This window comes from Mauremys reevesii, linkage group 1 (genome assembly GCF_016161935.1).
Source record: "Mauremys reevesii isolate NIE-2019 linkage group 1, ASM1616193v1, whole genome shotgun sequence".
Classification (NCBI taxonomy): Eukaryota; Metazoa; Chordata; order Testudines; family Geoemydidae; genus Mauremys; species Mauremys reevesii.
The window spans coordinates 122,867,598-122,894,474 of record NC_052623.1 but is presented as its reverse complement, the minus strand read 5'-3'; the positions used below and the strand labels follow the sequence as shown (position 1 = coordinate 122,894,474).

Genomic DNA, 26,877 nt, shown 5'->3' with positions numbered 1-26,877 from the left:
GATCCTTCAGTTACTATTCTTAATGTCTTCTGTGTTACTGTGTGTTGGCTTTTGTAGGAACCAGAAAAGCAAAAGGGAAAACAAGCCATGCCAGAAAAGCATGAAAGTGAAATATTCCAAATAAAACAGAGAGGGAAAAAACTATCAAATATCAAGAAAGAAATTCCAGCAGATGTGAAATCAAGGTGAGCATAATTATAAGGATCTCCTCCTAGTTAGGAAGGCTTTATGCTTGAAGGGGAAATGTTAAGGTGGAGCTTTCTGTGATCTTCAAGGCTTTGGGCTGCCAGCCTGCTCAGAAAATCCTACCTGTGACAGTGGCTAACCTTACTTGTCTTCCTTCCTGATGTTGGAGAATATCTGTTTTGTAAACGTAAGGAAACATCTGCCAGGAATGCTGTGCATCATTGAGATACATGCTAGATCTTGAGCAGTGAATCAACTGCACTAATGTGACGCTTTTGGTAATGAACTTCATATAGAAAAAACGATATGGCCAACATTCCATCAAGTGTTGCAACTACGTAATAAAGTACACGGGTCACACCTGTGGTTGATATCAGATACTCTTGGTGGAATTATAGTCACTGCTACCTCTTCCTCTCGTCTGGTGCTAGAATGATTTTTACTGTGCCTCTGCATCATCTGTGCTGACAGAGGTTTAGTCTTACTACACCCATTTCTTTCTGACACTCCACCTGGGGAGTTTTATAAAATCACAAATGCCACACCTCTGAATTGTATAATAGATGAAACGCAGAATATTAATTTGTGTGTTCCCGCAGGGGTTGTGGCAAGTAAATACTAGACTAGCAGAAATCTAGAGTGAGTGTATACACTGATTTCCTTCAGACTACTTCTGAAAATGCTGCTTTATATAGTCTCCCCTCTTTCTTTTACCACAATCATATTTTGTTTGCTTTCCAAATGATAGGTATTTATTAATAAACACTTACATTATGACCGCATCCAAAGGCCATACTGAGAATTGTGTTGGGTTTGACTCCCCCTGTCCTGAAGAGTTTACAGTCCAAATGGTTGGGGATTAAGAATAAAATATACAGGCAAATGAGCTTGCTATTGGTTGCAACAGTTTTGTTGTTCTTTAATGTTTAACTGGGAGTCGAGATGGGATGATGGGAGTGGCAGGAATGCTTGAGCTAGTAAGAATAGAAAAAGCAGGAGAAGAGGGGCAATCACAGCTCATCCCCTACCTAGCTGTGACAGTTTTGTACCATCAGAAAGCTCCAGTGTGGAAAAAAATCAGTGGGTTCTTGAAGCTGTGGGTTAGTTTAGAGGCCATTATAAGTCTATGGGGGCGGCAGCATAAAAAGTATAGAGAGAGAGTTTGAAGGAGGAGACAGATGGGGTGATAAGGCACCCAGGGATTTGGGTGCGTGAGAGTGCAGTGACGTGTAGGAGGAGATGAGGGCAGAGATGTAGACAAAGGCAGAGTTACAGTTATGGAGAACTTTGAATGGGAGGAGAAGCTTGACATAAACAAGGAAGGCCAATGCAGAAATTCAAAGAGAAGAGGAGGCTTAGAGCAGTAGGAATAGATGATCTTGGCAGCTGCAGTCAGGATGGACTAAAGTCAGGGGAGTAATGAGGCAAGTCGGAGAAGACCAGACTTGTATAAAACTACACGGCGTGTATATACGTGAAACTCCTCTGCAATACTTCACCCAGCAACAAAGAATAAATCTGTGTTCATGTTTTCACTTTAGTTCCTTGGAGTTACCATATACTCCCCCACTGGAAAATAAACAGCGCAAAACCTTTTCATCCAAGATGTCTCTTCAGCACATGCTGATAAATGGGTCCAAATCAAGAAACCTCCCGAAAACAAGAGGTACAATATACCAGTTGCTCTTAAACAAATATTTTGGGGTTTGGAGGATTTTTGTTAAATTACACAAGTGGTTTTTTTAATTTTCAGTTTTTAGAGTTCTAGCTTCTAGATCTCTGCACAAGGAGAAAGAAGTGCATCTCTTAATGGCTGTGGCTTGCTCTGTTTTTTTGTACAGGTCCAAACAATAAGTTAATGGACAGCAGGCCATCAGCACTAGCAAAATTTCTCCCCAGTGGCTCTGGACAGGAATTAGGCAATACCAGCAGTTCAGAAGGGGAAAAAGATTCTCCACCACCAGAGTGGGACTCGGTGCCACTTCACAAAGCAGGCAGCTGTAAGTACAGTTACTGTACAACAGGAGGCTACAGTGTTCTGCAAAACAGCAAGGACTGTTTGTTGTGATTCTTCTTTAAATCTTCCCATTCTCCCTCCCCACACAATCCTGTTCCTGTTTTTTCTGTAGTGGTCCCCATTTTGACAGAATCTAGTGCTAGTGTGGAGGTCTGAAAATGAGGGGTAGAACCTTGATTTTTCCACAGTTCTTTAGCAATGGGCAGAATGGTGCGAAAGCTGAGAATTGGCGATCGTCTGAAAACAGAATGCACCATTCTTTTGAAATGTGGGCTCCATTTTGTCAGGTCCATTACAGCTGAGGTTAAAACTAGCCAATTTGCATATCCTAGGGAAGCAATAATGAGAACATCTGAAGTAACCAGAGAGCATTTATTAGATGGAACTACTCACTATTACTACTTGCATTTCAGTAGCAGCCAGAGCCCCCAGTAAGAACCAAGACCACCTCATGCTCAGTTCTGTACAGACATAATAGAAGCAGTCCCTCTCCCAAAGAGCTTACTAAAAAGGTTTAGAATCTTATTCCCCTCCCCTGCAGTACAAACCAGCTTTGTCTGAGTCTTCTATCCAAGCTGTATCCCCAAAAAAGCGTATAGATATGAATAATACAAGATGAGAGTATTCTGGTGGGATCAGGGACAGGTTTCCCTCCAACTTGAAGCCAAATGCTACACCTCAATCATTTGTTATGCAGTCAGGCTTTGAGGGCTGTGTTTGGATCCAACTGATGACTGATACTTCAGGGCAGGGCGTGAAACCAGAGAAACAATCAAACCTGGCTTTATGCCAACAGTGGAGGGGAGGAAATTGTGAAATGCAGAGTTCCTGCTTGATTCCACTTTCTGAGGAAGATCTTTGCCACTGCTGGCACAGATTGCTTTAGAAGTAAACATGTGCCTCTTGTAGTGATTATAGTAGCATTTGTTGGTTTTGGTTTTTGCCTTCCTGCCCCTATATATTCATCTTCCCTGGACTGAGAGTTTCAGCCACAAAACGTTGGAAGATAATAGGGAGCTTTAGTTCTGGAGTAGGGGGGATGGACATGGTTCCACTTCCTAGGTGTGTAAGAGAGAAGCAGCAGCCTTCTGCATTGAGCAAGCAGGCACTAATGAAGACCATAGGAAAAGGTCAGTGTGATAGGAGCTAAGTGGCATGGATGAAACTTTCAGCAGAGATGGAGCTAAGTCAGGGATGTGTAGAGGGGATGATTGTCAGATGTAGGTGATTTGGTAGAATAACAGTTTATGGTCGAGTGTGATGCTAAGGCTACACACAATGGAGGAAAATAGGAAATTTTTAATTGGGGAAATGGAGGCGGGTTTAAAGATACACCTTTCTCTACCCATTCCATGCTTTTCATATCCTGCTTTAATTCATTTTGTAAATAAACTACCTGCTGCCTTTGCTCCAGTTCACTATCCCAAAACTATATCACCAAAGACATTCCTATATAGGTCTGATGTACAGTCCTGCAGCAGTTTTAATTAGCAACTATATCAGTATGGGCTTCATGTGCTGCAGTGTGCATCAATTTTTTCGCTGACAATTCAGAAATCTCCTCCTGTTGTAGACTAAATCTGGTTCTGGATCTAGCTATGTTTTTTCTGCATTAATTATTAACCTTTAAGAGATTTAAAAAAAAACCAACAAAGCGTTTAAACAAAGCGCTGAGAACTAGAACTGTGGAAAAGGTTGACTGGCAAAATTCTTGGAAAACTTTATTTTCACCGAAGTTTGTTCACCTGGTGTTTTAGTAAAAATGATAAACAGCTTTTTCACCTGACTGAATCTACACAGACTCCATGGTGGAAAGCCAGTACCACGATTTGATAGTTTATTAGCAGAGAATTACAGGCTATACTAAAATTAGTTTTTGCTGAAGTTCTGTCACTAGTACAACTCCAAGACAGCTTTCCTCCGCCCAGCTTTTTGTGACATTATATTGGTTGATATTCATTTCACTTAATTCTCCATTTTCTTTCTATGAAAATTTGATATAGGAATATTTCATACATAAATATTGTTACATGAATATATTTGAATGTAAAAATTTCTGAGAATTTGAGCAGGAGCTACAGTACTTCAGAAAGATGACAAACCTCCTTAAGAGTGGCCTACGTGTTGAAATGAATACTATAAGATCTTCTTTGCTTGGTTTCCCAGCTACCGACAACCTTTATAAACTGTCTCTGCAAACCCTCAACGCAGATGCTTTCTTGAAACAACGACAGACCTCACCAACTCCTGCCTCTCCATCTCCACCCCCTCCATCTCTAGCTTTTGTGCAACGGAGCACTTATAGTAGTATTGTGAACAGCAGTTGCAGCAAGTAAGTTGAAATCTCTACCTCATGTTAAGCAAGTTTTCAATCTTTTTGCAATTATGTGAAGTTCATAGAAATATACAAATTAGAGGTGGAAAAAGAGCTATCAGGTTATCTCAGTCATCCCCCTGCCAGTATATTTCCCTAAAGTATATTTCTTAATGTGTTTTCTCTCCTTTTTGTATGGGAAATGGAAAGAGTATTAAGTGTTGATAGTTCTTGATTTAAAATGCTCTGAATTTGTTCTTGAATATGTACCACTCCTGTAATTTTGCGATGGGTTGGGGTTTCTTAACTTTGATTCTTCAACGTGGCAAATTGGGAAAATGTGTTATCATAGACCACTGCTTGAGGCTGAAATGCTGCTGCTGAGACCTCTGTATCCATGATTTTACTGCTGCTTCTTTTGAGAAGCTGAAATTGATATAACAACTGAATTCCTCTGACACTTGCATTTTAAGCTGTTTGAGTACTGTTGGGCAAAATGTATTGATTCACTGTAAGGTGATAAGCAATGATTGATTTTTACCAGTTAAGGTTTGAGTAATCTTAATACATACTCCAGTTAGCCACTGCAATGCTGGCTGAAAATTATCCCGTTGACTTCTTCAAGAAATCCAGTTGTCAGTCAGTTCAGCAAGAAGTTCCGAAATTCTTAAACTTCCATTGTCATAGAATCATAGAATATCAGGGTTGGAAGGGATCTCAGGAGGTCATCTAGTCCAACCCCCTGCTCAAAGGAGGACCAATTCGCAACTAAATCATCCCAACCAGGGCTTTGTCAAGCCTGACCTTAAAAACCTCTAAGGAAGGAGATTCCACCACCTCCCTAGATAACCCATTCCAGTGCTTCACCACCCTCCTCGTGAAAAGGTTTTTCCTAATATCCAACCTCTTAAACCTCCCCCACTGCAATTTGAGACCATTGCTCATTGTTCTGTCATCAGGTACCACTGAGAACAGTCTAGATCCATCCTCTTTGGAACCCCCTTTTAGGTAGTTGAAAGCAGCTATCAAATCCCCCCTCATTCTTCTCTTCTGCAGACTAAACAATCCCAGTTCCCTCAGCCTCTCCTCATAAGTCATGTGCTCCAGCCCCCTAATCATTTTTTGTTGCCCTTTGCTGGACTCTTTCCAATGTTTCCACATCCTTCTTGTAGTGTGGGGCCCAAAACTGGACACAGTACTCCAGATGAGGCCTCAACAATGCCGAATAGAGGGGAATGATCACGTCCCTCGATCTGCTGGCAATGCCCCTACTTATACAGCTCAAATGCCGTTAGCCTTCTTGGCAACAAGGGCACACTGTTGACTCATATCCAGCTTCTCGTCCACTGTAACCCCTAGGTCCTTTTCTGCAGAACCGCTTCCTAGCCATTCGGTCCCTAGTCTGTGAGAGTGAATGAGATTCTTCCATCCTAAGTGCAGGACTCTGCACTTGTCCTTGTTGAACCTCATCAGACTTCTTTTGGCCCAATCCTCTAATTTGTCTAGATACCTCTGTATCCTATCCCTACCCTCCAGCGTATCTACAACTCCTCCCAGTTTAGTGTCATGTGCAAACTTGCTGAGGGTGCAATCCACGCCATCCTTCAGATCATTAATGAAGATATTAAACAAAACTGGCCCCAGGACTGACCCTTGAGGCACTCCGCTTGATACCGGCTGCCAACTAGACATGGAGACATTGATCACTACCCGTTGAGCCCGACGATCTAGCCAGCTTTCTATCCACCTTACAGTCCATTCATCCAGCCCATACTTCTTTAACTTACTGGCAAGAATACTGTGGGAGACCGTATCAAAAGCTTTGCTAAAGTCAAGGAATAACCCATCCACTGCTTTCCCCTCATCCACAGGCCAGTTATCTCCACATAGAAGGCAATTAGGTTAGTCAGGCATGACTTGCCCTTGGTGAATCCATGCTGACTGTTCCTGATCACTTTCCTCTCCTCTGAGTGCTTCAGAATTGATTCCTTGAGGACCTGGTCCATGATTTTTCCAGGGACTGAAGTAAGGCTGACTGGCCTGTAGTTCCCCAGATCCTCCTTCTTCCCTTTTTTTAAAAATGGGCACTACATTAGCCTTTTTCCAGTCATCTGGGAATCCAGTCGATCGCCATGAGTTTTCAAAGATAATGGCCAATGGCTCTGCAATCACATCCGCCAACTCCTTTAGCACCCTCGGATGCAGCACATCCGGCCCCATGGATTTGTGCTCGTCCCATTTTTCTAAATAGTCCTGAACCACTTCTTTCCCCACAGAGGGCTGATCACCTTCTTCCCACACTGTGCTGCCCAGTGCAGCAGTCTGGGAGCTGACCTCGTTTGTGAAGATGGAGGCAAAAAAATCATTGAGTACATTAGCTTTTTCCACATCCTCTGTCACTATTTATCTCTCTGTTGTGATAATCTGTGGTTTCCCTTGGGGTTAATGTCTGTTGTTTATCTTTGTAGGAAACCGAGGGCAGGTCTATGCTTAAACACTATAGCGGCGCAGTAGCACTGGTGCAGCTGCGCCGCTGTAGCACTTCAGTGAAGACTACCTTGCCGAGAGGAGAGCTGCTTTCATAGGCAGAGTTAATCCACATCCGCAAGAGGCAATAGCTGTGTCGATGGAAGAAGCCCTGTAGGCAGACATAGATCTGCCTACACCAGGGGTTAGATCAGTATAAGTGCGTTGCTCAGGGGTGTGAAAAATCCACACCCCTGAGCAACGCCGTTATACTGATGTAAGTTTACAGTGTAGACCTGGCCTGACATCTTCCTGGTTTTACTAGCTTTACCCAGTTTATTGAAAAGAATGATGTAGATGTACTATCATTTTATCACTTCCAGAGTCATCCATTTACAGGATACTGGTACTTTAATGATCACACATTTATCAAACTTAGAAGAAATAATATTTCGTGCATATCATAGTAGAGACATTATCTCAAATCTGTGCAGTGCTTTTAAAAGCTTGGGACCATCCATGGAACACAGATAACTGGGAATCTGATATAAAAAATCATGCTCATCTTAACTCTATATTTAGTGATTAAAAACTAGAAATATACTTCTTAATCGCCTATATGTCCTAACCATCTGATTATCAAATGTCTACAATTGCACATAAGCAGTTTTAAAAGCATAGATTATATGGAATTAGCTGATTCTGCTGATTGGTGCCGTTCTGCAGTAGGCTCTTATAAGCATATAGGGGAAATGGTAAACGTAAGCTAGAATAGGAGACATTTTGCAGCATGAGCTTTCGTGGGTGAATACCCACTTCTTCGGATGCAAGTGGTGGAAATTTCCAGGGGCAGGTTTATATATGCAAGCAAGAAGCAAGCTAGAGATAACGAGGTTAGTTCAATCAGGGAGGATGAGGCCCTGTTCTAGCAGTTGAGGTGTGAAAACCAAGGGAGGAGAAACTGGTTCTGTAATTGGCAAGCCATTCACAGTCTTTGTTTAATCCTGAGCTGATGGTGTCAAATTTGCAGATGAACTGGAGCTCAGCAGTTTCTCTTTGAAGTCTGGTCCTGAAGTTTTTTTGCTGCAGGATGGCCACCTTAAGATCTGCTATTGTGTGGCCAGGGAGGTTGAAGTGTTCTCCTACAGGTTTTTGTATATTGCCATTCCTAATATCTGATTTGTGTCCATTTATCCTTTTCCTTAGAGACTGTCCAGTTTGGCCGATGTACATAGCAGAGGGGCATTGCTGGCATATGATGGCATATATTACATTGGTGGACGTGCAGGTGAATGAACCGGTGATGGTGTGGCTGATCTGGTTAGGTCCTGTGATGGTGTTGCTGGTGTAGATATGTGGGCAGAGTTGGCCCACATATCTATGTCTACAATTGCACACCAATATCTACACCAGCAACACCATCACAGGACCTAAGCAGATCAGCCACACCATCACCGGTTCATTCACCTGCATGTCCACCAATGTAATATACGCCCCCTCGTACTTACCTGTGGCAGGAAGCGGAGTGCTGCGGCTGGGAGCTGGCAGAATGGAGTGGGCTGGGGCCGAGCTGCTCCACTTCCGCCACTGCCGATGAGTGCGGGTGGGATCCCTTCCCCAAAGCCCCCTTCCCCGAGCGACACAGCTGGGGCCAGGGCGAGGGAAGCAGAGTGGGCTGCTCCCAGACCCCTGCTAATCCCCCAGGCCACTCTGGGACTGCGGGGCCCCCAAAATTGCCCCCCCCCACCCACCCACAGCTCCTGTGTCCTAGACCCTGGGGTGGAGGAGCCCCTGACCGCCCCCGAGACCTTCTGCCCCTTATCCAACCCCTCGGCCCCGGCCCGGCACCCTTAACCCGCTGCTCTGAGCAGCGTGTCAGAGCTTTACCGCGTTGTATACGAACCCATGTTATATTGGGTTGCATTATATCTGGGTAGAGGTGCAATTGAAAAACTTACTGCCCTAAAGTATAAAGATATACATATTTTACTTCCTGGGCACAGTTAATAATCTTTACTGAAAGAAAATCATATATATTTACAAATAAAATTTAAAAATCCAGCAGCTAAAGTTAGATCCTCTGTCCCTACTGTTAGACTGAGACTAAGTAACATTAAAATACAGTGACTTCTCTTAATATTTTTACTTTTCCCTTATACAAATTCATCTCAATATTTGCAGTATTTCCTATATATCCAGGGAACAGTAAAATACTGAGGTAATGTTACAGAACATAGTTAATCTTTTAAGTATGACCTTTCTGCTCAGATTTCATGTAACTTGATGTTTCTCAACATTTGATGGCTAAAATATGGCTGCATATCAACAGTCTTTCTTACCAGCTTACAGTAGCAAAACTAGAGAATAGACTTGTTACATTTTTCAAGTCAGCACTGGCTCAGTCATCTGCTCATTTAAGAGTACTCAAGGCCTTATCCAGTGCCCACTGAAATCAGCTGAAAGATTTCCATTAATTTCAGTGAGGATTGGCAGTGGCCTTTAATCAGGATGATGCTTACATTTTCATCCAGTGTGTTTGGGTAGATGTGCTTGTTTTGTGGGGATTAAAATGACTGAAATGGGACGATGCTGTCCTCTGCTAACAGTAGTCTGAAATTTAGTTTGTCTGGAAGTTGTAATTCTGAGTAATTAAAAAAATTAATTACCACCATATGCCTAGGAGTACTAGTCATGAACCAGGACTCCATTGTGCTAGGTGCTGTACAGACACAAAACAAAGACTGGTTCCTGCCTTGAACAGCCTAAGTATAAGATGAGATATCAAATGGATACAGAGAGACAGAGTGGCAAGTACAAGAACACAGTGGTACCACATTGGTCAGCCTGATAGGCAGTGGGCTCTACACATCAACCAACTAACTCGTAAATATTTTGTAGGCATCATGTCAAAGGAGAGTTTGAAGGAGGATAATGAGGTAGCTTTTCAGATGTTTACAGGGAGCTCCTCCAAGTGGAAGATAGCACAAAGGATTGTCTGAAGATGTAGTAAGTGGCCAGTGGAGTCTGGAGGTAGTTGCTGACTGGAGGCAGGAGTCAACATTTCAATACTGAATGAGAGGTCATAGGTGGTAGGGTGGGAATAGGCTCTGAAGACCCTTGTAAATGAAGACAAGAAGCTTAGGTTTGGTGTGAATGAACAGGGGGAGTCACTGGAGAGATTCAAAGAGAAGGTAATAGGTAATAATTGGAGATATACCAATCTCCTAGAACTGGAAGGGACCTTGAAAGGTCATTGAGTCCAGCCCCCTGCCTTCACTAGCAGGACCAATTTTTGCCCCAGATCCCTAAGTGGCCTCCTCAAGGATTGAACTCTCAACCCTGGGTTTAGCAGGCCAATGCTCAAACAAAGCAAAAGGCCCTTAATATCATCTTTGAGCAGCCTTCTGAATGGATATCAGTAGGGCAAGACTGCATTTTTTCAAGGCCAGAGAGAGAGTTGTTGCAGTAATTAAAATGAGGGCATGGATGACAGCTTTAGCTGTGTGGAGGACTTTTGTTCCTCCTCAACAGTCTCCAAGACAGGATGACACATTCGAGGACCAGGAAAGAAGACCTGACAAGGAAGCTACTCCACAGTCTAATATTTCTTCTTTCTCTCTGAATAAAGCTGTCATCTCATGTTTACTATTTCAGACAGTTTCAAGATCTGATAGTTCCTATTAGAAGTAGTGCAGAAAATATGGTACAAATTGTTTGACGTATTGCATACATTGTCATCAGCATGGGGAGCCCTCCCTATTTTATAGAACCTACCCGGTCCATCTGGCAGACTCCTGTTACTACTCCCCCACCCCCAACAACTAAAAGACCAAACAAAAGGTATTGTGTCCCAGCTGAGGGATGGGAGTTTTTATTTCCCCTTCCCACACCCCTGCTCCACCCCCGCTGAGTTCTTCAGTCATGGACAAAGACTACTCCTCATGACAAGGATCCCAAGTATTTGGACCTTTTGGGCACAGGCGATTCTGGAAAAATACAATCACATTAATTATTCAACAATGAGCTCTTACTGAACATCTACCACAAGAGCAGTTTCAAGCCATCATTGCAGAAGGGCAACTCGTGGCTAAAATAGCCCTGCAAGCTTCTCTGGCAGCTAATACAGCAGGTCTTTCTACTGCTACAGCTATAGTAATGTGCAAGGCATCATGACTCCAGTCCTCAGGATTTCCATGTGAAGTCCAGAACATGGTAATGGGACTTCCTTTTCAATGGTCTAAAGTTATTCAGGGACACCACAGATGATTTGCTGCATACTTTGAAGGAATCCAGAGCTCATCTTCGTTCGCTGGGCATATGTCCACCTGCAAATAAAAGGTTTAGTCTATATCAGTGCAGATCACGTCCTTTTCAGTTCTCCACTTTCCATAGACCATCAGAACCACCTAGAAAAATGCCCAGCTTTCAAAAGGGAAGATCTTAATCTGCTACAGCAACCTCGATTCAGCAATCGACAAAGGCCAATTGTTCCTTTTTAAGTTTTCTGTTGAGAGCCATGAACACTCCTGCAATCCAGACCTGTTGCTGCACCATCTTACCCCATCAAACTTTCCATATTATGGGGATTCTGTTTTCCATTTTCATACCTCATGAGAACAGTTTACCTCCAACAGATGGTTTTGAAGGTTATAACTTCAGGATACACCATTCATTTCTGCTCCATGCCCCCTTGCCACCCTCTTCTCTGTCCTTTTCAGGGACCCCTCTCACAAACCCCTTCTGAAGCAAGAGGTTCGGGCCCTTCTCTGTTTAGGAGCAATGGAATTAGTTCCCACTCAACACAAAAGAAGAGGGCTTTATTCCAAGGATTTCTTGGTTACCAAAAAGAGAGGCAAATTGAGACTGATTTTTAGATCTACAGATGCAGAATACCTTTGTCAAGGTATAGAAATTAAAGATGGTGACGCTCCGCCATCATTCCACCTCTGGGCCAGGGGACTGCTTTGTGACCTTGATTGTTAGGAGATGTATTTTCATATTGTGATACACCCATCTCATGAGAAATGCCTACACTTCATGGTGAGGCAGAACCACTACCAATATCATGTCCTTTCTTTCAGATTAGCTACCGCTCCCAGGCTGTTCACAAAAGTCATGGAAATGTGGCTGCACAACTTCATCAGTGGGGAGTAATGGTCTTCCCTGGCCTCAACAATTGGCTTATCAAGGGACACTTCTACACAGATGTCAGATTGGCAGTTTCAGGGCTACGACTGTTCAACAGTCTTAGTCTCCAGCTCATCTTCATGAAGTCCTTCCTCTTACCTTTACAAAGGATAGAGTTTATAGGGGCCATTCTTGACCCCACCACAGCCAGAGCTCATCTCCAAATGGCAGGTTCCTGCTGAGTCACATCTGATGGTGCAAGTTCTGATCAGTTCTCAAGTCACTGCCAAATCATGCTTGCAACATCTCGGGCACAGGGCACCGTGTACCTTTTGTTATGCTGCATGCTTATCTGCACCTCCGTTGAGTCCAAGCCTGGTTCAGGTCAGTGTATACAACCTATCGGGGACAGTCTAAACAAGCTGCTCTCTATCCCCTGTCATATTCTGGTTTCCCTCAAATGGTGGAAGAATCTGGACAAAGCGTGTTTGGGGGTCCCATTCAACCACCACTTGCACAATAGTTTCCTATGTGTACCTCCCTCGATGGGGAGCTCATCTCCAGGACCACGCTCTCCTGGGCAGATGGACTACCCAAGAGTCCACACTGCATATCAGTTTTCTGGAACTCAGAGTTGTCAGGTATGCCTGTGTACACTTTCTACCCATGATCCAAAGACACTCCATCCACCTAATGACAGACAAAAGGGCCAGCATGCAATATATAAATTGGCAACGGGGAGCGAGAGCCCCTACTCTCTCCGCAGAGGTCATGTGATTATGGAACTGGTGCATAGCACACGATATCCTGATCTTGGCAGTCAACATACCTAGTCTCCAAAACACTACAGCTGACAACCTCAGCAGGCACTTCACTCAAGATCACAAGTTGCAACTAATCAAATCCATACTCAAGCAGATATTTCTTCCCTGGGGATTTCCAAAAATCTTTTTACCACCTAAGCCAATTGGAAATGAGTGTAGTTCTATTTCAGGGGAAGCTTGGGACACCTTCTCCTCTCTTGGGTGAAGAATCTCTTATACGAATTTCCTTTGCTGCTGCTGATTCTCAGGTTCTTATACAAAATCAAGCAGGACAAAGCCACAGTCATCTTGAATGTACCAATCTGGCCAAGACAGGTTTGGTTTCCTCACTTTCTTTGCCTGACTTCCCAACCAGCCATCAGTCTTCCACTGATGCCCAGTCTTCTCGCACAGGACTTGGGGAATGTCCTTCATAGCCCTGACCTGAACCTGCTGCAGCTCAAGGTCTGTTATCTAGATCAGTGGTTCTCAAACTAGGGCCACCGCTTGTTCAGGGAAAGACCCTGGCGGGCCGGGCTGGTTTTTTTTTACCTGCCAAGTCCGCAGGTTCGGCCGATCGCAGCTCCCACTGGCCACGGTTCGCCACTCCAGGCCAATGGGGGCTGCAGGAAGCGGCCCCGTCTGAGGGACTGATATAGATGTTTCTCGAAGCTGTACTTTCTTGCACCACAGAAGTTTAGGGGCTTCTGCTGAATGACTATTACCAGAAAAACTTACCTTGCTTTCAGAAATAGAAAAGGTTTTAGCACTGGTGTACTCCCATAGTTTGTTTCCTGTTAATTAATTCTGAAGAAAGAAGGTCTTTCTTTGGGTTCCATTAAAATTCACATAGCTGCCATCACAGCATTCCATTCTCCCATACAAGCCTTTTCTGCGTCATTGAGATTTATAAAGGATCTATTAGACCTCTTCCCGAATGTTAGATGCTCTAATCCCACCTGGGACTTAAAGTTAGTTCTCAATGCTTTGATGAAGCCACACTTTGAATCATTAGCAACCTGTTCACTTCTGAACCTCTCCATGAAAACCGCATTCCTAGTGGTTATTACTTCTGCCCAAAGGCTGGAGAAACAGAGCTTTATATGAAGGGTCAACCGTTTCCATTTTTGTCAAAGGTAACGTTTCTCTTTGACTATATCCACACTTTTTACCCAAGATTACTTTGGATTTTCATATCAATGAATCAATTCATCTCCCAGTGGTCTATCGCAAGCCTCATCAGTCAAGACAGGAAGTTGGCCTTTGAACCTTAGATGTTGGGAGAGCATTGACTATCTATCTGGACAAGACTAGACCTTTTTGATCTTCCCTGAGATTTTGTTTTTATGCCAACAGAGCTAAAGGGGTTCCAGTGATTACCTAAATGCTTCCTAATTTTCTGGTTGTGTACTCCTTTTGTTATGCACTTGCTAATGTACTCTGCCTGCTTAAGGTCATTGCTCATTCTACCAGATTGTATTGCATGTCTGTGGCTCTACTAAAGGACATATCCGTTTGCAGAAATATGCGAGGTTGCTGCATGGGCTTGGATCCACACTTCCTCAAAACATTATATGTTGGTCAATGCTTCCTGGGCAGATGCTGCCTTTGGCTCTGCAGTCCTGCTGGCAGCCTTAGACTGAGTTCCAAAGCCCCCATGTTCTTCAGAGGGTACCATTAAGGCGTCACCTCAAATGGAGCACACATCGCAACACGACTCTGAGAGGTTACTGGAGTTCTTTGAGATGGGTGTCCCTGTGAGTGCTTCAGTATCTGCTCTTTTTCCACTCTGCTTTGGAGTCACCTTCTTGGGGCTTTGCAGTGGAGAAGGAACTGAGGGAAGTTTTTGGGAACAAGGATCTGCGGGGCATATGCAGGGGCCGAAAGAACACTGACACCAACAATCTTTGAAGGTGCGTGCACACCTCAAGAAGAACTCCAGGAACTGAACAAGGAAAATAATCTCTCCTTGAGTGGTGTGTACCTAGGATAGATTTGTTCACTTTGCCTCTCTGCAAAGTTACTAGTTTTCTGCAGACGGTATTGAGTGAAGCACACTGAGAATAAAAGCCTTCTGTGCCTAGTGGAAGTTGGGGAGTTGATGTACACGTTTCCCTCATTAACTGTAGTAGTAAAGGACCCGACCAGCTCATGAAAGAGAGAAACTGGCTCGTCACATGTAAACTCTGACCCTTACTACAGCCCAGCTCAGGATAGCATGGCTCCTAAGGGGATAGAGATGTGCCTAAGCATGTGTCTGAAGTCCTGTCTGCTCAGGAGTCTTCCAGAAAAGCAAACCAATGAAAGGAGAGAGAACCTGTTTGACTTTCTTCTCCTGTCTTAGTATGTGCTACAGATCTCATCCGTAAAATACATTTCATAGCCATTTCAGCTTCATAGCCATTTCAGCTTCATAGCCATATAGAAAATAGACCAATTTCTCTGCAGCCCAAAGTCATCAGTCTTGTGATGGACTTCATTGCATTTAAAACCTCCCACTAAAAGAGATGGTTGTAAGATATTAACATGGTATTTAGGAAGCTACTAAAACATCCCCTGGAGTCACTGGATACTTGGGATGTTCAGGCACCTAAATTCCTTTCGAAGGCAGTGCTTAAATTCCACCTTAATTAAAACAGTTATCCAGCCAACTTTCTTCCTCTGCCTTTATGCCATTCCCAGCAAGGCTCTTCTACAAAAACTAAACATAAGCAGGTCCTGAAGTTTTCATCTGTAGTGAAACTTAAAAGCCCTTAGAAAGGGCTTTAGTTTTCTGTTTCACTTTAACCTGATACACTAGGTTATGCTGTTTCCAAGAGCCATGGTCAAATGGCTGGCTGCATCTTGTATTTTTGTTCCTTTGTTCCTCGTATCTTTGTAAGTTTATAGATATGTGGGATGGTTAGTCCAGGGATCAGCAACCTTTGGTATGCGGCTCGCCAGGGTAAGCACCCTGGTGGGCCGGGCCGGTTTGTTTACCTGCCGCGTCCACAGATTCAGCCAATCACAGCTCTCACTGGCTGCGGTTCGCTGCTCCAGGCCAATGGGGGCTGCGGGAAGCGGCACAGGCCGAGGGATGTGCTGGCCGCCGCTTCCCGTTGCCTCCATTGGCTTGGAGTGGCGAACTGCGGCCAGTGGGAGCCACGATCGGCCGAACCTGCGGATGCGGCAGGTAAACAAACTGGCCTGGCCCTTCAGGGGGCTTACCCTGGCGAGCCACGTGCCAAAGGTTGCCGATCCCTGGGTTAGTCAGAGAGGAATGTATCACATGCCCCCAGGATCTGATAATTATTTAACAGTGAGATTTGGAGGACAGCCACATGAAGTTACTTGCATGCTTCTCTGAAGTGTTACTGCATGGCCTATCTCACCACAAGCTTGTAAACTTAGCCCAGCAGTGCTATAGGAATTCTCTGAACTAGCAGTGCTCCAGGTCTCCCACTCCACAATAGCTTTATTTTCTGGTGTAACTTTCTGTCTCTTGATGTATTTTATCCCTACATTAAGTAACTTCTAAGATAGGTTCATCTGAATAAAGCTCATTCCTGCCTTGCAGTATATTTGCTTCTGCTTGTACTTGTAACTTTTCTGTTCATACAGGTAAGTTTACTTCTAAAAAACCTTGAGAGAAATACTCTGGAAACTAAGTCTCCAAGAGTGGGGACCTATTTCAGTTGGCACCTTTTGAAAATAAAATTACTTCCCATGTAATGTTTGCTGAAGACAGAAGGATATATTAGATCATTGCTCCACTGAGCACCTCCCTTCAGAGCCCAATATTCTGTAATCCATTTGATTTTTCAAAATCTGTACATCTCTGCCTTTTGCGTACAAAGCAGCTAATGGCAGGAGGCACTAGGATTTAAAAATGGTTGCATTGCAGGGGCAGAATATGGCTCCATCAAAGCTAGAAGCATGGACCCAAATCTGATGATCTTTTGCAACCTGTATAAGTAATTTTTCCATTCACCTACCTTTGTCTCCACCCCACATCCTAACTGTAATTCATCCTCCAAGGGGGTCCTCCATAACCTGAATAATTGAACCCTTCTTGCCTTTATTTTCTATGTCCTGCCTAACCAAACTCTTCTTCCAGATTAAGAAAACTAATGTGTTTCCTCTAGATCTCAGCAGTGCTGCTGCTTGGAGCCTCTGTGTTTGTAATCACTCAATAGTAATTCCTTTGCTTGATTATGTTGTCAAATTATTGACATCTGGTTGTTCTAGTCACAGATCTAAATGTCAACAGGATAATTAAAAACTGGGCTTTGGGAACTAGTGTGGTATTGTATTCTGGTCAAAAAGATCAGTAAGCTATTTCTGTAATAACTTTATATCATTGCAAAGCCAATTAAATACTAGTCCTGAGAACTTTCTTTTGTAGTAATGTGCTGAATCCCAACATTTTACCTTTTTTCCCCACCCAGTGAAACAAAAAGCAAGCCCCTTAATGGTATCAAACACAAGTTGGCAAAGGCAGCCTCTCTCCCTGGCAGGAATGGAAATCCCACCTTTGCTGCTGTAGCTGCAGGTTACGACAAGAGCCCAGGTAATGGAACTGTTTTGGAGTAATATCTATTGCTGCACAGTGTTGAATGATGTTCTTGTACCATTTAATTGCTGTACTCAATTTGAATTCATTGTTGCAGGTGGTAGTGGATTAGCAAAGGCTTCACCAAATAAAACAGATGGTTCTGACAATAGGAGCATTTCTCACACACCTGTTGACAGCGATGGCTCTGACAGGTAACTAATACACTTCTAGAAATCATCCCCCCATCCCCTCACCACCCCTATAAAAACCCTAGAGAATACACATGAAGTTAACAGAGGCATCCTCTGCATGGCTAGGAGGAGCTCATTCTGGTTCCTAGAAGGGATGCTTTTATTAAAAATTTTAGAGGTGGATATCGGAAGGTTACCTTCTAAACATGAGTACCATTAGCATGTCCAAATTTCAGAACTATATGGGTGACTTGGAAGTAGGGGAAAGTGTCCTTCATGGCATCTGATTCTTATCCTTTAACTTTTTCCCTTTGTGAGACAACTCTATCTTTGTCCTCATCCAAACAATAGGGAACCCACGTGGCTTTCTCAGCATCTTGAGAAGAATGCATTAGGTTCACCTGATGTAACCTGTAGGTGAAATTTCTGACCACAGAGCAGGGGAACGAAGTGCAACACTCTTCCTCTCCTAATGTAACCTTGAAGGCGGGAATGGTGACTGCATTTCCCAATGTTGAGGGCAGAAGCAGAGTGTAGTCAGACTAATTGATACTCCCCAGTTGGCAGCGTGACCTATGCGAAGTGGGAATGAATGTCACGCCTGCGGGAGGTCCACCAAAGCCGCGGGACCAGCAGACCCTCCACAGGCATGCCGCCGAAGGCTGCCTGCCTGCCGCCCTCCCGGCGACCAGCAGAGTGCCCCCTGTGGCATGCCGCCCCAAGCACACGCTTGGCGTGCTGGGGCCTGGAGCCGCCCCTGAGAACTAGACATCAACTAGGCTTCTGCTTTTCTGACCAAGCTTCTCCCTTCCTCCTCCTCCTCCTCCAATTTGTTATTGATCCCAGTTAACCTATCTGCTTTTCAATAAATTTAAATCCAGAAACTACAAACTTAGTAATTAAATGGCTTTCTTTTAAGGGATCTCTCAAATAATTTAGAACCTAGACTTCACGGGGCTGGCAGAGAATTTCTCCTAGATTGTGACTCCAAAAACTTCTGAGAAATTGAGCGAAAGAGCTATTGTCAAACGTGCACTTGTTATAACTGTATCAGCAATTAACTAATCTGCTCTATTTCCAGAGAGGTTTATCTCTCATAAGACAGGTGCCAACAGAAAAGTAAGCAAAAAGGCTAGCTGAAATACTTAGGGCCAAATAAGAGAAATCTAGATTAACTGAGTGCGATAATGATGAGTTAAAATTTTAAAAAAACTGTTAAAATACTTGGTCACTTCACTTTTCTTTACACGTGGTCTCCTATTTCGACTTGTACTTCCTAACAATATATCTGTTTGTTCCACACAATGTTTATATGTATAGCACTAGGTTGTTATCATTAGTGATGCAATTTCAGTGTTAACTTTTGTGTATTGTTCCTCCCCCTGTATGTTTAGTTCTGGTTTGTGGAGTCCCATCAGCAACCCTAGCAGCCCTGACTTCACACCCCTCAATTCATTCTCAGCATTTGGAAATTCTTTCAACTTAACTGGAGGTGAGCTTTTTAACACTAAAATTAATAAACAATAAATAGTGGAGTGTGAAAAATTCTTCATTCCTTTCTCCATATTGGAAAAATAAAAATAGTTCTTCAGTTTTTTTGTTTAAGGGGAAGGAATAGTCTGTACAATGGTTCTCAATCAGGGGTATGCATAACATATGGGGTACACAAAGGTCTTCCAGGGGGTACATCAACTCATCTGGATATTTGCCTAGTTTTACAACAAGCTACATAAAAAGCACAAGCGAAGTCAGTACAAACTAAAATTTCATACAGTGACTTGTTTATGCTGCTCTATATACTATACACAGAAATATAAGTAAAATATTTATAGTCCAATTGATTTCTTTTATAATTATATGTTATAAATGAGAAAATACGAATTTTTTCAGTAATAGTGTGGCTGTGACACTTTTTTGTATTTTTTTTGTCTGATTTTGTAACCAAGTAGTTTTTAAGTGAGGTGAAATTGGGGTACACAAGATAAATCAGATTCCTGAAGAGGTACAGTAGTCTGGAAAGGTTGAGAGCCACTGGTCTAATATCTAAGCCCAGAAGAAATAGCAACTTATTTTGGTATTACTTATGTGCTAAAACTGTAGCGACAGTAACATTCTGGTTTTTACTGTCCTAAAGTGGACAAAGAGAGGCAACAGATGGTTATTGCTTCACTTGGTTAAGATCAGAAAGTAGGCTGAGATTACACTCTTATTTGAAGCTGACAATTTCAAATTGTTTTCTGCGGTGAAGCTTTATGAGGTCTTGGATTTATGCCATTGGGTCTTGCTGTGTTGGATTGACTTCTCATGTGGTAATATGGTACTTCTTTTGAGTGACAGGCAATGCTGCTTCCAAAAATACTAGTTAATAGGCTATTGGGAGATCAACAGCAAGGTAACTAGCAATGGGAAGTTTTTTCTAAACTACGTGTGTCAGTATTCAGATTGCCAAAGCTGCAGGATGTAAAAACTGTATAAAATAACACCTGCTCTAGGGAAGAGAGGTAATGAGCTTCTGTTCTCCTTGTCTCAGAACAAAAGAACAAGAGGACAATGAAACCAGATGGTAGAAATTTCAAAATTGATAAAAAGCAACACTTTATATTCAATTCATAATTAGACCATGGGACTTTGAATCCTACTAAATTAAGTGATGCCACAAAATGTCATTGAGGCAAAATGGGATTGGAAGTTCATTTGGATAACAAGACTATGCAGAGTTATAGTAGTTAATGGAAACAATCCTCATGCTTCAGGTTTTAAATCAGTCTCGAGCTATTGGGGATCGAGATGAGACCAGATGAGATCATACCTGCCTACTGTGGGGTTTTTGCACCTTCCACTCAATCACTTAGTGTTGGCCACTTTCAGAAATGATACCGGACAAGATGGACTGTGGGTCTTATCCAGTATGGCAGGTCTGACATTCTTTTACAGCAGTGAAAAAACCTGTTCTATTTCAGCTGTAATTGAGACGGTAATGCTGCAAATGTGATCCCTGAGACCTTGTTTCATCACCTTAACCTGTTCCATCTCTGGGATTTATTCTTATTCATTAAAAATTCCAGACATCAACTTCCCAACATCATTGGGGGGGAGTGGTCAAGGAATCCCGATTCCTGGCACTAATGAGTTAATATCCAGTACTGCGGCAAGCGTTGAAGAGGAGTTAACCCATATGTAGTGTGTATGGAACTTTTTCTCTCCAAGTATGATCCTGGTTCCAGTAAGATGTCAGCTGTGGACAGCAAGCTTCTAGGATTGCGCTGGACGAATTTTTCTGATATTCCTCTAGCTGGCACATCAGATAGGAGCTATGCTTTTCTGTTAAATGAGCTTTCTCTATTTTTCTGTCTGTTTCCCCCTGTATTGGTATCCACTGCACTGTGGAAAATCTTACACTATAATAGTGTGTTTAAAATATCAGGGGAAATGTGAAGTTTTCATGTTTGTTTGTTTTCCTTTTTAGAGGTTTTCAGCAAACTTGGGCTCCCTCGATCTGCTTATGGCCAGGATATGCAGCGAAACTGGAGTGAAGTTAGTAACATCCCTTCATCCATTTGGGACTCTTCGGCTACCCCTCCTGTACCCTCCTGGCCAACAAATTCAGGTTCCCCAACTCACACAACTGCAGTAAGTACATGGGCTATATAATCTTTTATTAATCTTTTTGCCATGTGACGTCAGTAGTATCTAATCTTTTTTAATTGAGTGCTGCTGAAAGTTCAGCCAATCTTCAAGTGAAGGGTTTTACAAGGAAGAACATAGTCAAAATAGCTGTTGAATTAAAAAAAGACTATTAAAATCATATGGGTGCTGTAAAAACCAATGAAAAATATCGGCTTACCTGCAGCTAGATCAGTGTATAGTGCTTTACACAAAATACTTGTCTTAGGGCCAGTCTTACAGCAATGGTGCAAGCACCTGGAATTTTTATAAAACCACTTGTTTGGTATCCAAGCACTTCCAGCATTGCACACTACACACCCATAATGCTGCTCTCTATCCTGCACTGAAAGCCAGGAGCATTAGCTCTATCACCTGTAAAGCTGCTACTTCCACTTTCATGCACAATTAAGAACAGCCAAGGTGACATTTGGCAGATCTTGATTCTGCTTAGTAGCCCCAATATCATCCCAGCCTCTAAATCACTACAGTCCAAGACAAATGATGTTTTCATACCCACTCTTTAAGAGTCACAGATTTTCCTAAGCTGCAGCTTAAAAACAAAGGCCATAAACAGAGAAAGAAATGGGAAACTGAAGGGTAGATTCTTCGCTGACCATTGATTTTAACCACCCAGGTCATATAGCTAGCTCGCTAGAAAGAAGAATAGATCCTACATTCAGACAGATAGTGGTAGCTCCACACACTCATCCTCACACTCCATATTTTACTCATTTAGTATGAAGACTGACATTCAGGGCAGCAATGGAGGGGAAGGGTTTTTGTTGAACTGTGTCGTGACACATTTTTCTCTTACTATGGTTAGTTCTTACAGTGTACAGGAAAATTAGTTTGTGTACAGTTTCCTCCCCATTTCAATGCAGCATTTACCTCATATAAGAGTTTAGGTGGTGTAATGCACACCCTTTGTTGCTAAACCTTAACTGTTTTGTTTAACTCGCCATTTTAGTGACATAGGAGAGATTATAAGAGTGTCACTTTGAGAACACTTCAGCATCCTCTGCGACTACTACCTAAATCACGTCTCGGTAGCTTCCTTTTGCTGGTGCATAGTTAGTTTCACATAGGAGCAGGGATGACTCCTCCATTCCTGAGGGAATTTTTTTGCAGAAATGAAGATTAAATATTCAAGGTGAAAATCTTGAGATTCAAAATCCAGGTTGTTACTACTTAATTTTCCAAAATGAGTTTTAATTTTTGCCCTCAAATGCAGAATTCATTGGTATATAATTGTTTAACGTACGGAAATGTATCAGGCTTTTATCCAAGCATTAGAAAGCTCGGGTAATGTTGAAGTCCAGTGCATCTGACAATTTCATAACTAAACGTGTCTGAGCTAAAGGAAATTAGTTTGAAAACTGCCAGACAAAGAGCAGTGACTAAGACTAATATTGTATTAACAGGTGTATAACTAACCTACAATTTTTTTGTACTGCAGTCGATCCTTGGCAATCCCAGTGGCCTGTGGTCTACCACCACTCCATTCAGCAGTTCTATTTGGTCAAGTAACCTCAACAGCACCCTTCCCTTCACCACTCCGGCAAATACATTATCTGGTATTGATCTCATGGGTAGTGAAAACTCTCCCGCTCCTCCTCCATCTACTGCTGCCAGTGTTACTAACCCGGCTGAAGACATGGGACAGACCTATAATCCCTGGCGAATTTGGAGCCCTACAATCGGAAGAAGAAGCTCAGATCCTTGGTCTAACACTCACTATCCTCATGAAAACTGAAATTAGACTATACAAAGGAACTTTTATCCAGATCATGATACAATTCTGAATATGCCATTTTTGAAACATCATTTTCAGGCTATTACCATTGCTTTTTTCTTCCCTTTTTTGCAACAAAGTTATGAATCAGTCATGCTTTCATCACTTTCTCCTTTTAAAGTCTACCTTGCAATTATGATAGTGTGAGATCGCAGTTAAGCTTGAAAAAGTCAGTGTGGTAACAAACCAAACTTCAGCTAAGATTTGTAAATCGGAACAATTTTCATTGGTTTCATATTTTATTATCTGCCATTCTTTATTTGGGAGACAATTTGAATTAGAAAATGGTCCCAGCATGCAGCAATTTTATCAAAGTACCAGTTTTGGTTTTTAATTTTTTTTCCAGTATTATGCTCCAAGATCTAATTTTTTAAAAAAGCACCTTGTGCTAAAAATGCAGAGTATTTTTTTAAAATAAGGCTGTCTTTGTTAACAGGTTCTAAGAATGTAAAAACATTGAGCAAAAATGGCTGAATGTAAGAAGATTCATTCTGTTAAGACTACACTTTCTGTGCTGTTCGTACATTTGTAAACCTGAATGCATTTTTAAGTTGAACTGAAATGCACATAGCCAAGACTTGTGAAAGAAACAAGATACCCGGTGCATTTCTTACAGATACAACTTTGGGTTGTACTTTAAAATAAATAATGCTTTTTTCAAAAACTGCCTATTGTATTTCTCTGCTCCAGACTCTGCAGATTTGCGTATGTACAGGTCTGAATGGCTTCAAAGCAATTTTCATTCTGTGCATGTGGGCTTTGAGCGGGAACCCCACTGCACATGAAACACATTCCACTGCAGACTGTTGTTTTCAGAGCAGTGGAACTATATTGGTGCAGGTCACCTAATATGGAGGTTTGCTCTCTAGAAGAGCACTGTGCAAAAACATGTATTGAGTGTAAACTTCCTTTTGAAAGCCAGCTGCGATAAAATTTGCTAGCAACAGGCTTGGCAGCAGCGGCTACACCTCTAGTCTGGTAATGCTGCTCTTCCTGTCAGTCACTAGACAGCAATACTAGGCACATTGTCTCCTCCAAAGCTGTGTGTGTTTGGCTTGCAGATCAAGTTCACTCCTACACTTTGATAGTGCCCTTTGCCAGCAGTGAATCAAGTATGTTCTTAGTGCTTCCTGGGGGTAAGAGCTACAAAAGGCAGCAAAAGATACACTTGATTTTGTTTTCACTCATGGTCTGCTCTCTGCAGAGTAATCTCTCCTACAGCTGCTTGTACAACATAGAGAAGGGAGACTACCTCTGCTACTCAATGCTTCCCCAGCAAGAGCAGAAAAGCAGACAAGAACAGCATTGGGATCAGCTGTTCTTGCTGCCTCTGGACAAAGCTAGAGGTATGAATTTCTGAAAAAGGAACTTGAGACGTGCAGGAGAGGAATGCAAGAAAACCTGGGAATTCCTGGATTGTAGAGTCCAGGCTGACAGCTAGATCTTTGAGTTCACCGACCATTCTTTCATATACTGTGTTCCACTACCTTTTGGTAACTAGACTGAACCATTTACAAGACAGCCTGTCAGCAGCTCTGTATTTGCATGCTGTGGACAAGAGCCACTGACATGTCCTAACACGTTTCCTCTCAGCCATCCGCCAGCTTTTCTTAGGGGAAAGGGAACAACAAAACATCTGTATTAAGCACAGGGAGGTCATTAAAGCAGAATAGGTGCTACCTTTTTCCAGCAGGCCTTTGTAGGAAGGTATCAGCTGATTCAATCATGAGCCTCCATCTACAATGGCTTTTAACAAAGTTTATCTGTCAACTATATAAAATATCAACAAGCCTAGATTTATTTTGACTTTATCTGGCCAAAGCACCCTCAAATGCTAGATGTGACATCAGGAAAATTATTCTGCTACTTTAAAGGTCTGCCACCCTCAGGGGCTCTGCTTCTTAATGTTAGACAAGAACACAAACAGAGCTCTTGAGTTGGTCCTCAGACATGAGCCTTTCTCTGTATTCTATTCCAAATGCCTCAATTCCCTCTAGTTTCTACCCAAGCAAGAAGTGAGAAGATTCTAAAGCAGGAGCTCCCACCCAAACTCCAACTATACCCAGCAGCAAGTGTGCATCTGCAGAAGTCACAACAGACCTTAAGAAACAAAAGTATAGGCAATTTTATCTTCTTGAGAGAGACCAGATTCACAAGATTCCTATTCCTGAAGAGTGAAAAATTGGAGGAATCGCCCCATAAAGTCTTTCAGCAATACTCCTTTTGACTTTGATGAAAGCTCTTTGGTTTTCATAAAATCATAGAAATGTATGGCTGGAAGGCAGCTCAAGAGGTAGTCTAGTCTAACCCTCGGTGCTGAGGAGGACCAAATATAGCTAGACCATCCCTGAGAAGTGTTTATCTAACCTCCAGTGATAGGTATTCCACAATCACCTTTGGACACCTCTGCCAGTATTTAACTATCCTTAAAGTTTAGAAAGTCTTTTCCTAATAGCTAACATAAATACCTCTTCTGGCAGACTGCCAGTTACTTCTTGTCATATCTTTAATGGAGAATAACTGATCAGTCCTTTTCATAACAGTCCTTAACTTTTTGAAGACTTATCAGGTTCCCCCCTCAATTTTCTGTTCTCAAGTCTAAATCTATGCAGTTTTTTTAACCTTTCCTGTAAGGCAGGACTCTAACTTGTCCACTTTTTGAAGTGTGGGGCCCAGAACTGGATACACTACTCCAGCTGAGGCCTCGCCAGTGCGGAGAAGAGCAAGACAGCTAACTATTTTTCCTAAATAAAATGAGGCAAAGCTTCAAAGATGTAACTGACCTATTTAAACTACTTTCTTATGTTCTGATAAGACAGATGTTAGCAACAGAGGGAAAGTTCTCAGAAAAAAGCCTGTGTATGCACAACCTGAAGCCTGCTGCTTCATCTGATGTATCTGTCTGGCTAGTCTAAAGTGTAACAAATAGTCAAATGCTTCATAGGAAGCAGACAAGCTCTACATAAAGATGGATGTTTGCGTATGAGGCAGGTGCTTTAAGTCTAGTTCCAATTAATTCTCAGAGAAATGATTTAAGAGGGAAAAGACCAAAACAGCATCCAGTGCAACGATGGATGAAGTCCACGTCCCAGGTCCTGTGGGGAACTTCTCTGCTCACCATAGTCAGAAAAAATAAAAAGTTCTTGAAGGAGGGGGAGGGTTTATGGCTAAGGCTACATTTTAGTCACAGGTATTTTTAGTAGAAGTCATGGACAGGTAACAGGCAGTAATTAAAAATTCACAGCCTATGACCTGTCCATGACTTTTACTAAAAATACCTGTGACTAAAACTTGGGTGGAGGACTATGGAGGGGGAGGAGCTGTCAGGGGCTCCATGTCCTTGCAGCTCCTAGGCAGCAGAGGGGCACAAGCACCAGCTGCCCTAGCTCCCATTGGTTGGGAATCACAGCCACTGGGAGCTGCAGCGGTGGGCCTGCAGGCAGGGGCAGCACAGAGCCCCCCCTCCCCACCCTTCTGCAGCCTAGGAGCTGCAGGGCTATGCCAATGGGACCCCCCTACCCCTAGCCCTGACCTCCTCCCACACACCCAAACAGCTGCTGCTGGCCTAGGGGCTGCCCGGCTCGGGCAGCCCAAGCTGCTACAGAGGTCACGGAATCCATGACATCCGTAACAGACTCGCAGCCTTACTTATGGCCAAGCACCACAGCCTGTGTTCCATTCCATCTGCTGACTCAGGTTCAGAACTGCACAAGGTCTTATGTTTCCCACTTCCAGGTCTCAGCTCCAGAAGCAGACAGTTGGCCAGAAATATGTCAATGGT

At 42.8% G+C, this 26,877-nt stretch overlaps 1 protein-coding gene across 2 annotated transcripts in view; it reads left to right on the top strand.

The window, feature by feature from the left end:
• The window catches only part of TMEM131 (transmembrane protein 131), a 161,136-nt gene extending 137,382 nt beyond the window's left edge, over nt 1-23,754 (top strand). Inside the window, exons 33-41 of one of the 2 annotated variants that reach the window (XM_039543093.1) lie at nt 58-185; nt 1,728-1,852; nt 2,028-2,186; nt 4,370-4,535; nt 17,341-17,462; nt 17,563-17,659; nt 19,033-19,130; nt 21,105-21,268; nt 22,761-23,754. In XM_039543093.1, coding sequence (XP_039399027.1) covers nt 58-185; nt 1,728-1,852; nt 2,028-2,186; nt 4,370-4,535; nt 17,341-17,462; nt 17,563-17,659; nt 19,033-19,130; nt 21,105-21,268; nt 22,761-23,057 — 1,356 coding nt within the window. In that variant the 3' untranslated portion in view covers nt 23,058-23,754. The remainder of the gene's footprint in view (nt 1-57; nt 186-1,727; nt 1,853-2,027; nt 2,187-4,369; nt 4,536-17,340; nt 17,463-17,562; nt 17,660-19,032; nt 19,131-21,104; nt 21,269-22,760) is intronic. The other variant, XM_039543102.1, reaches the window with a different exon arrangement.
• The last annotated feature ends 3,123 nt before the right edge of the window (nt 23,755-26,877 follow it).